This window comes from Gallus gallus, chromosome 15 (genome assembly GCF_016699485.2).
Source record: "Gallus gallus isolate bGalGal1 chromosome 15, bGalGal1.mat.broiler.GRCg7b, whole genome shotgun sequence".
In the NCBI taxonomy this organism is placed as follows: Eukaryota; Metazoa; Chordata; class Aves; order Galliformes; family Phasianidae; genus Gallus; species Gallus gallus.
The window spans coordinates 12,632,924-12,648,264 of record NC_052546.1 but is presented as its reverse complement, the minus strand read 5'-3'; the positions used below and the strand labels follow the sequence as shown (position 1 = coordinate 12,648,264).

At 44.8% G+C, this 15,341-nt stretch overlaps 1 protein-coding gene across 7 annotated transcripts in view; it reads left to right on the top strand.

Annotated features, from left to right (window-relative positions):
• Positions 1–15,341, top strand: part of CATSPER4 (cation channel sperm associated 4) — a 55,285-nt gene that overhangs the window by 2,891 nt on the left and 37,053 nt on the right. The window contains exon 2 of one of the 7 annotated variants that reach the window (XM_046901423.1): positions 12,046–12,110. The exons of 5 other annotated variants lie outside the window; for them this stretch is intronic. In XM_046901423.1, the coding sequence (XP_046757379.1) occupies positions 12,050–12,110 (61 nt within the window). In that variant the 5' untranslated portion in view covers positions 12,046–12,049. Of the gene's footprint in view, positions 1–7,083; positions 7,320–12,045; positions 12,111–15,341 lie in introns of all 7 variants that reach the window. One more of the 7 variants, XM_015294861.4, reaches the window with a different exon arrangement.

The following is a 15,341-nucleotide window of genomic DNA, read 5'->3' as shown; positions in this document are numbered from 1 at the left end:
GCTAGCAAAACACCCACTGTCTGCTTCTCAGGTGACGCTGAGGGAAAGGCAAAGTGGCTGTAACCACCCTTACCAGCCTCCAACACATAATTTAGTGTAACAAAAAGTCGCGAGCGTGTTCTGTGTTGCTGTGCCATTAACCACTCGAAACTTTAACCTGTATTCCAGGCTGTCTCAGCCCTCTCTAAGACGTGTAAGATGTGTTCAGATCTCATTACTGTTTTTTGTTTGTTTGTTTTTTAAAGGAACTTCCTGTGTCATTTTTAAGTTGATCCATGACACAGCTTTTGTTGCCAGATCCTTTGGCAAATGAATCTTTAGTTCTAGGCTCTGAGATTTGGTTGTCTGCAAAATGCAGACAAATTATAAGGTTGAAATAAGTAGCAATAGGGTTTTTTTGAAAACAAACTTGTTGCTGATGTAAAAAAAGAAAACACTGAAAAGCAAGAGTATGTTTCTTTCAGAATCTTGCAGGAAAGGTCTCTACTGGGTAAGTGATTGCTTTGGGATTAGAGTAAAAGAGCTAAATGAGAAAACGATGTAGAAAATGACATTCTTGAAGAAAATGTCCAGCTGCAAAAATTAATCTCCCTAATCATGCAGCTCTTATGCTCGTAATGGAAGAAAATACTTGCATGGAGAGGAATATAAAAGCTCTGCCTTCCTCAAATTGTGCTGAAATACATATCTGCAAGGGAGTTCCTGTTTTCAGCTGCCCTGGAAGGTCAGAATCCTGCAGAGCCAACTGGAATTCAGACTGCAGCCAGAGAAGTGTGGTTACTGCATTGCAGAAGGTCCTCTGAATGTAGAGCATGGAGGACTGTGATGCTGGGTATTTTTCTTACAAGCTCCAGCAGCTGGAGGAGACAGAGAGAAGAGTTTTCATCACTTGAATCCGTGGCTTACACTAATTAATAGAAATCTGCCCTTCCTTAGTACAGCTTATCTGAGAATCTGAATGCCCTGTGGACTGTAATTAAGCTTCCCAACACTTGTTTGTCATGAATGGATTTTACAGAAGGCAGAAACAGATGCTGTTGTATGACTGTGCCCAAAGTCGTGCACTGTAAATGGTAAGCAGCAGCCTGGACTGAGTGATTTCTGATCCTTCCCAGAACCCCAAGGAAGTGTTCAAACAGAGTTCTCGAAGTGTGAGGTATGTTTTTCCTATACAAAGGCAGTATGGATAGCCTTGAAACTCTAGGACAGTGTCTCTCCTTGAGCTGATGGGAAGTGTAAGAAATAAATGAGTACTCATTGATTTATCTTGTATTAGATCAGATATAAAATTCTCCTTTGCCTCCTGCATGGAAATTGCTGTAGCCTCAAGTGGAGCTCAGTGTGTTCAGTGCAGAAAGTACAGCTCATAGTGTTGTGCAGGGAACAATGATATTTTATGTCTGTTTCTCCTACACAATGGGTTATAGCAAGCACAAGTCATCATCTTTAAATTCTGGATTCTTATGTGAAAGCAACTGCATCTGCTATTGAGGTAAAAAGGAATTACTGTATATGAGTAAGGAAATGGGGGGAGCATCTGCAGCAGCAAAGTGTGATGTTTTCTATAAGCACGGCTGGAAAAAAGGAATTTATAACTTTGAATGGTGAGGTGAATCTTTACAGCGTTTGTTCCTGCTGCCCAAAGAGTAAATTTTTAGGAATAAATGGATTCAGCCTGACCTTTTGTATAGGAAGCATAGGGTTGTTGGTAAATGTGCCTCCCTGTCTGTGCACTGTTGTGGAGCAGAAGGTAACCCAAAGTGCATAAAGAGAGCACACCTTGCTGCAGGTGAGGATGGAGGGGCTGCCCCAGCTGTGTGTGGAGGAGGAGCTGGGTTTGGATGAGGTGAGGGTTGCATCACAGCAACCACTTCTCTGCTGCTCGCCTCTTCTGGAGCAGAGTATGAGAGTGCAGTGTCTGCTGGGCTCTCTGTGGCTGCTGAAGGAGGGTCTGTCCTCTTGGCTTGCTTCTGCCTGTTCCTTGATGGAATGTGCCAGAGGCTCTTGGCAAAGCTGTTCTTCTAACTGACTAATGGAAAACTACTCTTGTGATGTTTTTGAACACAAATTATGGTGTGAATTTGAAATTGTATACAACAAATTCATCTTTCTTTTGAAAAAAAAAAAAAAACATTTAATAAGCCAGGTAAATGCATGCCTTGGGAGTGGCACAGCATCCTGGTCAGCTAATGGACAGCTAATGTTCTTTTGAGACACATGTGCAGCCTGGATTTCAGTGTTTTCAGTGATCAATGCAACCTGAAGTGATGGACTTTTCAGCATGATCTGTTTCTAGAATATGTTTCTATCAGCAGTAGAAGGAAAACAAGTCTGTCCTTCAACTTACTGGTCAGCAAGTCCCTGTTGCCTTCCTCCTTCTCTTGCTTCCTTTAGTGCAGTGAGTGGAGGGAGACTGCAAGTGTTAAACAAGTGTTGTTTGTTTTGTTTTGTGGGTTTTTTTTTTCTGGGTTGCAGGAATGGACAGCCACTGGAAATTGGATAAATACCTATTTTTTGGGAAAATGCTGTGAGCACACAAACCTGTAGTAGCAGTACTTTGTGAGGAACCACTGTAGCTGTTATGAAAGCTTTGCTTCTTTTGAAGAAAAATAGGTGTTTTAAATGTTAGCTATCCAGTGGACTTAAGTAATCATCTGGGATCTCTAGGCTTTTGATCTTTGAATTCAAGTGAGTATGTAGAAGCTGTTTGCTTGGACTTGGGCACTAGCTATGCTGTGGAAATGCTGTAGCTAACTTGGAAAGAAATAGGAGACAAGTAAAAAAGTAAATGCTTGCCTTGGCCTTGCAGACCCTGAGATCTCTGACAGCCTTTGGATTATCTGGTTGTTCTCTTGAATGTTACGCAGGGTATTCTCTCTCATCGTGGCTCATAGTTCTACTAATTTACCTTCAGTTAGTTCCAGTAGCAGCATTTTCTCTGTGGCATTTGAGGTGAAGCACAGCCAGATCACAGGACTGGGACCTTGTCTCCTGAAGTGACCTGGCTCTATGTTGAATCTGGCCCTTTACTTAAGATACACTACTTAACATTGCTGTGGTTAACTTGCCTCATTTGCAAAGTGTAGATCGCACCATTTTGTGGGAATGGGCAGGTGGACAAAATTATCAAGAGCATCTGGTTTGCAATTCTGTGAATGATTTTGTTTTTCTTATTATGTACCTGCTTAAAATTTATATACGGGGGACTGTTTTCTCTGAAGTGCAAGTTCAGTGCTGAATTGCTGTTTATGCCTCTGAAAGTCTCTTCTCCAACCTAACAACCCTGCATTTTTGCAACTCCTGCCAGTGCTTCTCTAATCTTTGCCTGGCCTGGATTATTTGTATTGAGTGTTTTAAGCAAGCAAAGCAAAACTGTGTCTGAGATAAGTGAGGGATGAAGATCTTGGAAAGGGAAATGAAGACCCAAAACATAAGGAGATTATTGTTTTCCCCTTCAGTCAATTTCTTCTCTACAATTCATTTCCCTGGGTGATGAGCTCTGTAAACTCAGAGGAAGGAGGCAAATGCTGCTTTTTAGGATATGTTGGGCATCCTTCAATATCATGTTAGTAATAGTGGAAAATGTGTTTCTGCTGTGAAGCTCCAAAAACATCATCCTCTGGAATCTCATTTATACTGAGAATTCAGGTTTTAAGGCAGGACTGCCTTGGCTGCACTTAAATACTTGCTGTAATGAGAGGATAGAGCTGGTATCTGTGATTCAAGAGGAACAGCACTCCATGTTGTCCAGACCTCACAAAAGCATTTTGATCAGGAGATTCTCAATGTAACTCTGAAAATGTGGTACCTACAGAAGAGAAACTGTGAGCAAAGTACCAGGAGGTATTGTGGGCTGCAATCAGTGTGTGTATTTTTTCCAAGCCTGCCTTGTTTTCTTAGCCCTACAGGAGATCTGTTTGCACAATGCACACATTGTGTGTTTCACAGTAGGATGCTTTGTCAAACAGAGTCCCTGCACTGTTGACTCTTTCACGCTGTAAAAAATCATAGTGATTTAGTCTTGAATGCCCCATGCTGTTCAAATCTGAGCAAGTAAAAGCGTATACAAGGTAAAGAGGGCTTGGGTTAGTGTTCCATTATCCCAGAGTCAAATGGTTACTTCTCCTTTGTCATCACTAGTGCTTTAGCGATGGATATAATCTTTCATGCTCATAAATTTGTGAGGAGACTGTAGAGGATGGTGAGGGCTCTGGAAGCTTCTTTGTGCTCTGTGCAAATGACCTTGCTGCTTAGAGGGGAGTACTCGGTCCCTTCATACATCTCTTCTGTGGCACGCTGCACTCACCTGCTTGGTGTGAGTACAAGAAGAACAGGCAAGGCTGTGTGTTTCCTCCCTGTATGGACTGCTTTAGGTTGGAGATGTGTGGATATGGCCCTGTGCCACAGCATTGGAGAGCTCCGCTTTTCAGACAGGTGGTCCTGGATCTATAAAAGATGTTAAGGAGTCTGAAAGTGTCTGAGCTGCAATTTTCAATCGACAGCTTTCCAGCTCTAACTGGTCACTCCTCAGCCACTGCAGCTGACTTGGGAACATTTGGCTCAGGAAGCGGAACAACAGTTGGAGACAAACAGTGATTAGTTTTCTCATGGCTTCCCAGGGAACACATCAGTTTGTTCGTTTTTCCTCTCATTTTTGTGGCTCCTGTGGATTTTTAAGGCCCTTTAGTTGCAGGATATTCAGTTTAGCCAAGCTTTCTTACTGCCAGATTAAAATGAGCCAAGGCTGAGCACGCTGAGTTCACTCATCATAACCAGTACGATGCTTCTCAGAACTTCCTTTGCCCTTGGAATCTTAACTGAGGAATCCTGCCTGCTGCTGTCAGCCCCCCTGCGTTGAAATCCCATTTCACCCATTTGAATGCTGTAAGAAGTGCTGTATAAACTAAACAGGAGCATCTGTGAAGTGGTTAGAGTTGTTGTTGATTGCCTTTTCCTTATTGCCTTCAGGGGATTTAAGCTCGAATTTGCTGGAAGTAGAATTTATGAGCCAGAACACTCCATTTCTGATCCTTAAACTGGGAAAAGTGTGGTGAATTTGATAGTTCTTTCTCTCCCCTCCAGTGTCTCTGGCTTTTGATCTGGACCTCGCAGGGCTCTCCCTCTGTCTCTAGCATAAGGGCTTTTGCACATTGAGACACAGCCTGATTTTTACACGGCTGCTTTCTTTACAGAGAGCAGTTGGAGCAGCTTTAGGATTTCAGCCATCTGCTGCTCAGAGCGGTGCAGCAGGAAGCTAGGGCACCTGTGCTGTTGGCTGAGCTGGGAGCAAGGTGGGCGGGGGGCTGTGCACTGCTCTGCTGCAGCACTGCAGTGCCACTGAAAGGTCTGCAGGGCACTGGGGGGTCTGCTGGGATTGAGTCATAGCCTGGAGTGTCCAGTGCTGCTCTTCTGATATCAGTCTGGCTTGCAAGGAAAGGCTTTGCTTTTTGTGCTCACACAAAGTGAAATTGAGAATGAGTGTCCGTGCACTGCTGTGTTAAATGTTCTGATACTGTGGGGCTGAATGGTTTAGCAGCTCTCTGTGACTGCCTCTCACACGTGTGTGTAGATGTTGTCATCTGGGAATGCCTGATCATCTGTATTTTATTCCAAATATAACAGTATTTTTTATTCCAACTATAACAGTATTTTTGAGAACACTTTCACTATCTTTGATGGGTTTGGGAAAGTTTATATGCAGGAGCAATGTAGCCCTCTGAAGGATTTCACTGGCATATGCAAATGTGCTCCTGCTCTTGGTAGCTAAACAAACAAGTGCCTGTAGCATTAAGACTTAGTAATCTATCCTGCTGATGGGAATGCTAAAAACTCTCCAGGGTCAAACTCTAGTAGTGACTTGGCCACATGTCTTACAGTGTGATCAGACACAGGTGGAGTAAGAGGGGGATGCCAACTTCTGCAGCTAGTGCTGTCAGCTTGCAGTGCTGGGGCTCCAAAAGCAGAAGCCTTACCCCGGCATTTCCACAGCCTGTCTCCTTCTCCCTGTGGGGTGGCCACACTGGATGAGGAGTGATCAGTGCTTGCTGAGAGGTACTGCAGGGTGCTGAGCAAACCAGAAGCACTGGAAATGTGACTGAGCAGAGGAACATTTGCTGAAACTCTCTTGGATCTGCCCTGTCACCCTCGAGTGGTATTGAATGCTCTACTCTGTTCTGATCTGCTGGCAGGTGCAAACAAGTGACCACATTGGTCCTGCTGAATTGAGTAAATGCTCCTAGGCAACTTAGTACAGAGAATTTTGGCATTAGGGTCAGGGAAGGGGGAAGAAAGTGGCCAAGGCTAAGGCCCTTCCTTTTAAATACAAGACTGGTGACAAGGCCTTGTCTCTCATAGCTGCGAAAGGAAAGACTTCAAAATGCTGAGTGCTAACTGATTCTGAAGTTCAGCATTTAAGTATCAGCAGATTTTTTTATTTTTTTAATTTTTCCTTCAGGCTCTGGGAGTGACAGTCTGACTGCTGCTAAGACAGTGACTTCTTCCAGCCCCAAAAGGAGATCAATAGGACAGCGATTGCAGGCCAGACGGACAGACAAGATTTCCAAGCAAAATAATGGGAAGCCAGCAGTAGCTCTTCTAAAACCTGGAATTAAAGGGCAGTTTTTTATGTCAATCAGTGTGGGCTTATGAGCAAGAGCATCATATGAACCAAAAATCATGCATTTATTTATCTTGTGAGGTGACAAGAGGTCTTGGCACTAGTGTAGCATTTTCAGCTGAGCTGAAACCATGTTGAGATACTTTCTTAGAGACACAGGTATTCCTGCATCCTTCAAATAAGAAGCAGTCATGGTACGGAGGTGATGTTTCCATCTGTGCTGGCTGGAATAATGATGTGTTAATGCTTGGCATGCTTGCAGTGCCCTTGTTCCAGCTGATTGGAGGGGCTGAGGAGAGCAGTGCCCTGAGTGGGAGGCTGCTGAGATGGTGCAAGAGCAGTGCCTGCTGGCTGAAGCTGGAGAGGTTTGTGCAGGTGTCTGGCAGCAGGGTTTGGAACCACGCTGTAAGAGTCAGAGAGGGTTCTGCAGTGCTGGAAACGTTTGTAATCAAAATTATGTGTTTCAGCTCCATATGAGGTCAGACCTGATGTCCGATCTGGGGACAGCCCTCTGTATGGGAACTGTTGAATCATGGCCTGAACCTCTGATTGACCACCTGAGGCGAGCGCTGAGTCAGCTGCAGGGGCACAGGTGAACGCAATTTCACCTGAGTGACCCCATTTAAGGGCTGACTCCCAAGGAGGAAGGAGCACTGTCTGGAGATCCTTCCTCTTGGTGCCCTTCTACAAGCCCAGGACACGGGTAAGATCTTTATTTCATTACTCCTTTGTAATGCGATAATCTCTCTGGTCCAATACCTGTATACCTGTTTGCCATACAGCCCTCTGGCTTGAAGCTGTCAAATTGATGGTTTAATTCCTTTTTTCGTCTCTAACCTGTGTCCTCTCTAGTGCCTGCCAACAGCAGTTTCCACCAAGTATGCAGGAATTTTTCCTTTTTAAAAAATATTTAAGAGAGCAGTTACACAGCACTGGAGGTTGGGGTTTTCCCTATTCCTTAACAGGCATCTTCCTCTGCTGTTGGCAGCTGCTTTTCCCTGGCTGGGACACTGATGAGGTGATGTCAATGTGGCAGTGCTGTATTTCAAAGGAACTGGTGCAGCAGAGTTGCACCAACACCACAAACTCTCCTAGGCTTTGTAAATCACTTTCTTTGATCTCAGTCTGCAGCAGAAAGGCAGAAGAATATTGCCATGAAATTATTGAATTTTACTTGTTTGTTTGCTATTGCTGTGTCTTTGGGATAGAAAGGTCAGCATGACAGGTACCCAATTACCATTGCATTTGGCCAGCTCTATCCTAGCTCTGCTCCATTGCTGGTACCAGGATGCAATGTGCGCTTGGGCTGTGGAGACCAATGGAGGTGGAGGGCCATCATTTAGGCAACTGCCACTCTGCAGTAGTTGAGAGGGCTTCGTCGCAGGGTGCTCATCCACTGCGAAGAAACTGGCCCAAATTTGCCCTGGGCTGAGCTCTGCCAAATGTTACTGCAGGAGTGCGAATTGGCGTTGTGCAGTGGGGAGCTTTGCTAGTTTCAAAGGAATCTGAGAGCTGTAGTCATGCAAGTTTGTTGTTCAGATTCTTGCTGCTTTCCCAGGTAAGCAAAGCACTTCCTCTTTGCTTCCTTGCCACTGACGTTGCAGCTTTCCCAGGGAGCTGCAGGTGGCTGTAGCTGGAAGGCAGACCTGGCAGTGCTCTGCTGCTGCTGCAAAGGCCAGGTTGCAGATTTATCGAGCATCTTTCCAAACTGCATTAGAAAAATCCAAAGGCTCTGCTCTGGAGAATCAAGACAAGGACCATGTTCTTGAAATGCTGACACTGTGTTGATACTAAAGCGTCATGTTGAACATCAACTTTTTAACATGTTAAAATCATGAGACGTTCATTTCCCTTTGTGGGACAAGAAGAGGAAATACGTTCATGTAACAGGATGTGTTTTTAAAAAAAAACACAAAACTTTATCTGAGGGATTCTGATGTTGTCTCTTTCCTTTTCTGTTACTTCCTTAAAAAATTATGGGTTATAAAAATGTGCATACACTTCATGTCTGGTCTTTCTCCTAAGTCATAGCCTTGGGCACAGCTTGTCTCTTTTTTAGTTGGGTTCAACACAAACTTTAGTGTGTCTAGTTTGGTTGTTTTTTTTTTGTCTGTTCAAAATTAGCTGTTTCAACAGCTCACTAATTTAATTCCAGTTACAGAATAATCTTATCTCTGTATTTCTAAAGCTCTGGCTGCTGTAATGTGATTGGTCTGGCTGGATTATAGGGCACGTTCCTTGCTAAAAGTTGGGTAGTGTGAGGTTGTAGGAGGTCCTTCTGTTGTGGCTTTGACTTCCCCTTGTGGTGCCAATGTAAGATAACAAAGAATATGAAACAGGCAGCGGTTTAGCTGAACACAAAAGCTGAGGTTGTAATTCTTAATTATGTTTTCCTAATGTAGCCTTCCTCTTCTGTGACTCTTGCTGATTATAAATGCTTTGGATCTGGCACTGCAGTTGCAGCTTTGTTAAAAGAAGCAGAAACTCCTTTGTTAAGTGTACTCAGACTGTGAAGGTGCCTGGTTCTGGCTCCCTTGTGGGAGTGTGTGGACCTTTTCATGAAGTCCACGAATTATTCTTATCCCTGTTTACTTTGAAGGCTCTTACTGTTTATTTTCTTTGATTTTACTTAGGAACGTCTCTCTGTCCCCAGCAGGGTGGGGCAGGAAGGAAGTGTTCGTGTGAATCCTCACAGCTCATCAGTTAGCGAGTGCAGAGCAGGCTATTACCTCAATGCTGGCTCTTACTCTCTCAGAGCAAGAGCTGTCTGGAGGCACAGCGCCTGCTGAAACAAAGCAATTTCCTGTGATGCTTTAGCTCTTCTGTCATTGAGTTTAGCTTGTGCATTGGTGTTTTTAAGTGTTTGTGGTGCAGATGTTAGTGGGGATATAGCAGTCTTCTAAACAACCCGGAGTTTGAATTGTATTCAATATAAGAAGATAGGCAGCACAGTTGATAAAAAAGCAATAATGTATAAAAAGTGGCTTACCATGCTGAGGGACATCTGCTTGTCGTTCATGCGGATTCAGCTCCCTGTAGTGTGGCAGATGACAGCATGAAGTGAGCTCGTGTTTATGCTGTAGGAACTCACTGCATTCTCAAATAAAAGCGAGGACAGGAACCTTCGATTGTCTTCTACCACTAAAAGAAAGTGGCAACATGCATGTTCTGAAAACCTGTGTGTGTTACCGAAGAAGCTGAAGTGGCTTTGTTTGTTGAGGTTCACAGCCAGTGAGTGCTGTGAGAATTCAGCAAGACGAAGAACCCAAGGCTGCTGCATGTGTTCTGACTCAGTTCACTGACTTGAGGTTTTCAGCAGTGTGCTCTTTCTCCTGCACCTGTGCTCCATTGGAGATGCCCTGTTTTTCCCATGCAGCAAACTGATGGTAAATTGTTTTTAGGCTTCGTTGTGGCTGTTAAATTCCTTCCCATAGCATCTCCTGAAAACAAGATGGGCACTAGGATATTTTGGGCCTAAAGTATTTCTCATGGGATGCTTAACTGGCACAGAGATGAACTGGCAGCCGAGCACTAACAGCAGTGATTCTGCTCTTGCCTCTGAGATGCATGGCTAGGAGCTAAATCACCTGTGCATTCCAGGCAGCTTCCAGCTTTCTTTCTCCCAGGTAGGTGAGGCTGGCCTTGAGGAAACAAATGTGCGTTCGTGCCTCAGCACTTGAATAAAAGGATCAGTTTCTTATTGACTGTGTTGGTAGGGAGTGAAACAATAAATCAGCTGGAGGTGAAGCTATGTGACATTGTAGATACTTGGAAGAGAAAATGCCATTGTTGGTGCTGATACAGTGCTAACAGGCTTGACACCTTTAGAATCTGTCTGTATCCTGGACATTGCTGCTTTTGGGGACTGTCTGCCTTGTATGCTGTTTAAAATCTGAGCTTTGGGACTGAAAGTACCTTTAGGGCTTGTGCTAGTGAAGGGTTACCACCTTTTTTTTCCATGTTTTCATGGAGTTGCGTTTTCTGTAGGGGGTGAACCACACGGTTCAGCTGATGGAGGGCTATCCAGGAGAGGAGTGCTTCTGAGAGTCTTTGGAGGTAACAAAGACTCTTTGCCATCCTATTTCTGTATTGATGGTTCATGCTCTTGGTAGCCAAGTTACTGAGGGAACCAGCGTGGCAATCTGACGCTGCAACCAGTTCTGTGTGCAAGGTCAGTGAGATCCCCAGGACAGCTTTGGTGCTGCTGGGATCTGCCATCTTCCATGGTGCACATGCAGTATTGCTGGATTCCTGGTTACATTTCTCTTAAACTAAAAGCATAAACCCATGACTGGATGGGGATGGTAAAAGAAATTGAAGTGGTATGGCACTGAGAATTGCAGTGCTTGAAAGGAGAAGACACCAGTTAAATGCTGAAGTGCAGCAGTTAGTGAGATACTGCAACCTGGGCTGCTTTGTGCTCTTTCTGCTTGCACAGGGGTCAGACCCAGCAAGGTGATGCTCACACCACTGAGGTTGAGTTGCATATCTGTGTGGACTTGTCAGGTTCTCGCAAGGCAATATGAATGAAGATGTCCTGCCTCTTAAGTCTCACATCCTCTGTGCTTCTTTGCTTGGCAAGGGAAATGCTACTAGAGAATGCAACTTCTTACACTAGTAGATTGCATTTTGCTGTCTTACGCTGCGAATATGGGGTATGTCAGCAGTATGAATGACATATTTAGCTACAGGAATGTTTTTTGCTGAATTACATTACTTGCCCTGCCTTCCATGCCATTTGCAGCACACTGTCAACAGGACATGGTTACTGAAACAGCACTGTGTAGACAGGATGGCAGCCAGCAGCAGCACCACCAAGACCTTTCTCAACCTTCTAAGAGAAGGCCCTCTTAAGTCAGGTGAAGATATGTGGCTTTGGAGTCTAACTGGAGGCATCTAAAGCTGTTTCAGTGAAACACTGTAAACAGCCTGTTGGATCTGGAAAGCAGAACATCTGCAAAACAGGCTAATGAGAGCCATACTGGGGAAGCTCAGAGGCAAACGTAAGAGCTAGCCTGTAGCTAGCTGGTAGGAGGTTACCAGATGGGTCTTTTAAATTATTCTCTTTTAGTAAAACAAATGCAAGCACCTAAGATCAAACGCTGAAAATCCTAATTGTCTTCAGCTTAGCATAAAATAGCCTGGCTGGGAAGGATGGCTTCTCCCCGGTTCCTGTGAACGTGCTCTGTTCCCCATTCCCTCCTTGGTTCTGCCCTATGCTCCTGAAACGGCTGCAGGAACCCACCTGACCCCTCCTCCCCTCCAAATGAGAGAAATTTGTTTGCCTGGAGAGCATTTAGTTCCCCTAAGTAGGGAATTTGTTTTGTGAAGGGAAAGGTTTGGGCTCTGGAGAGTTTATGCTCATTCTTCCTTTCTTTTTGTTTTTTGTTTTTTATTGTAATGATGACATATGGAAACTATTTACACAGGAGCATGCTCCACTGCACTGAATGGAAATGTTGGAGTCCCGGCAGTATCATTCTGGATGTCTTGTGTAAGCAGCCAGCTGGTTTTGCTTTTTCTTTTTTTTCCCTGTCTTTCTTTCCTCCCCCTCCCCTTTCCCATCTCAGGGAGCACCAGGGATAAGTTGCACAAGTGTGGAAGGAAGCGCTGCCATCTGTGAGCAGCTCCATTTGTTTGCTGTCATGCCCCTCACACCATGAACTTTGCCAACCTCTATTTTCTTTTTTGCTGAGGGAGGTAGGAGAGAAGTCTTGCTACGACAAGTCAGTGGTGTCAGCACTCTGGCTCTTTTCCCATTAGTTCTTCATGCTCTCTGGTGAGCACATCTTGCTATATGCCAAAATAAGAGAGCTTGGTATGCAAAGCTTTGCTTTATAGCCGCACTCATACTTAAAATCCCTTTGTCCAGCAGTGGAACATTCAAACATCCTCCTCTAGGACAGCAGTAGGGAAGCGCTTCAACTGAGATCTGAGCCACCTTCCTCAAAGGGAAGGGGAGAATGCATGTAGTTCTGTGGAGAGCAGAGGAAAATGCTTCTCCATAAGTGAGGATTGACTCTGGGAGGGAGGAGCCCTGGCTCTGCCTTACCTCCTGCTCCTCAGCTCCCACCACATAGCGCTCCTGTGCCACGGCTGCCATGCGTTGGAGAGAGGATCTGCCATCTACCTTGAGGACTGTGGGAGCCCCATGGAGAGATCCTCCTATATCACTGAGCTCAGTACTAATGGTAAAGCTGTTGGGGATGTTCTGCAGCATCGAGCAGGGGTTGTATTAGTCTGTGTCATTGTTATCATGGGAACAGCTGAGGAAATTAGCTAGCTGGAGGGCTGCCAAGCAAACAGTTAGAGATACTCTTCAAACTTACTATTATTTTTTATTATTTGTTACCCAGATGATGCTCCTGCCTCGGGGGGATGGTGGAGCAGCCTTCTGGTATCTGATGGGGGAAGGAGCTGATCCTCAAAATGCGGCTCTGCACTGGAACGCTTTGCCAATACACTGTCTATTCTCTGTCCCTACAAAATATTTCTGGCGTAGACAGGAGGAGGATGCCTTGGCTTCTAGAGGTTGTTTGTTTGTTTCCGACTTCTATCTCTGATAACTGTTTCATATTCACAAACTTGATCTCGCTGGGACATCTCTTCTGTGTCAGCTGTGAGTCTTCTGTGTATGAAACACAGAGGGATATCCCCCCCCCCCTCTTTTTTTTTTTTCTTGTGTCACAGCTTTTCCTTGAGTTAGTTCTCTACAAAGCAAGCTCTGTCTCTGAAAGAATTATTTGAAGATTGGAGGCAGCTTGGCACCCTTTGGTAGGTGCAGCATCCTGATGTTTTGTTCAGTACTGAACAACTTTGTAGATTTACACATGGTATGCTCTGATGTCCTTAAACAATTGAACAGGTTCCAGTAACATGGTGGCATGGTTGGTAGCCTGGTTTACATGTCTCTTTTCCCTGGAAGAGCTAGTGTAGCCAAGGTGCTGATTCCTTGCTGCCTCAGTACCTTTTGAACTGCAGGAGGTGGCTGGATGCTCTCTGGGTACTCACTGTTCGGAGGAGCTGTGCAGGGGCCTGGGCTCTGCTCTTGCAGCTTCACCATGTGGCCCACGTTGTTTGGAACAGGGAGTGCAGGAGCTGTGGTGTCAAGCTACAGAGTTGCTCAAGTAGTACTACGGCTGGCACAGATGGCTTTGGGTTTGGTGTGATGGAAGGAGGCTGTGCATGGCACCTGTCGCCCAGCAAAGTGTGGGGATGTTGAGCCGCAGTGGGCTGCATTGAAACACGCAGACTTGAAGTGGTGTTTTAGAGAATGGAGAAAGCAAAGAAGAGAAACAGGCTTAATGCTGCAGGAGTCCCAGCAATCTGCGTGGAAAGCTCTCACACGGCTCAGGTAAATGTTACCTCTAAGAGATTATTTTTTTGCACTGTTGTCTCAAAGCTTGCTGACGACACTGATGGACATGTCCTGGGCAAGAGTTGAGAAATCCTTTGTCTGAAGGACACAGATGGACACCTCCAGGCAAGTCCTGGTCAAAGTTGGCGAAATCTTCTGTCTGAAGATTTTGCGAGCCAGGGGCAACAAGAGAGAGATCAGCCGCAGCTCAATGACCGGGAAGCAGTCTTTTGTGTGGGCTTATCTTGAGAGAGATGCCATCTCAGGGGATACTGCACATGACTCTTATCCAAGCGCCCAGGAATGCCATGTTGGCAGAAGAAGGATAAAAAGGGGACCAACAACCAAGAGATTGGGTTTTTCTGACAACAGATTCCTCACAAGCTGATGCCTGCATGCTGTCAGACTTTCTCCTGGGCCTGCTACCTGAGACTTAATTTGTAATAGTCACTGTCTTCCCCTTCCCCATCTCCCTGACTAAGATTTGTAATAAACTGGTTGAACCAACATTTGAACTGTTGTTTCTTAATCTCACGTCGGGTATACATATATCAAAGAACCTCCTCTCCCTTCTATGAATTGGAGTGAGACGTTATTTAATGGCTTAGTTGGCAGGATATCCGCTGCAAGAGTGTTGTCCTTCCAGATATAGTCTGAGACCACTCTGCATTTTGTGATTTAAGTATGTTGTAACTTAAGTGTGAAATTTGAACCTTTTTTGTGTGAGCCTCTTGGGGAAGTGAGGAGTGTGCCTCTCCAAGAAGTTTCATTTGCGTTTGTTTGAACCTTTTCTGTGTGGATCTCTTGGAGTTGCCAGGAGTAATAACTTTGATAACTTAAACGTGAGCATCTCTCCAGGAAGATTACTCCATATATTGAAACATAGCTGTGTTTTTGGATCTTTTTATGTGTATACCTCTCAGGGACCTGTGAAGTAATTTTGAGTATTTCCATTTGTTTAATACGTCTGTGCCTCCCCGTAGAGACCACTGCGCGTTTTGAAACTGAAGGGTGGAGGTGTGGTGTTTGTGAACCTTTTCTGTGTGGCCTTGCAGGGAAGTGAGGGGCGATTTAAGTATTAGCATTTCCTTTGATATAGGCCTCCCTGTGAAGATGAGGCACTCCTCATATTGAAACCTAGAAGGTTTTAGCCTCTTTGTCTTTTGTGTGCTTTTCTCAAAGAAAGGAAAGAGTGATTTGAGCATTTGCATTTGTTTAATAGGTGTGTGTGTGCCCCCCGGAGAGGAGGGGGGTAAGGAGTTACTTGAGCTTTTGAATACGTGTACCTCCTTCTCCCTCTGTGTAGATCTTTCAGTGTATTGAGAAATGAGCAACAGTACTGTCACTATAAAAAGTGAAGTTGCGTTA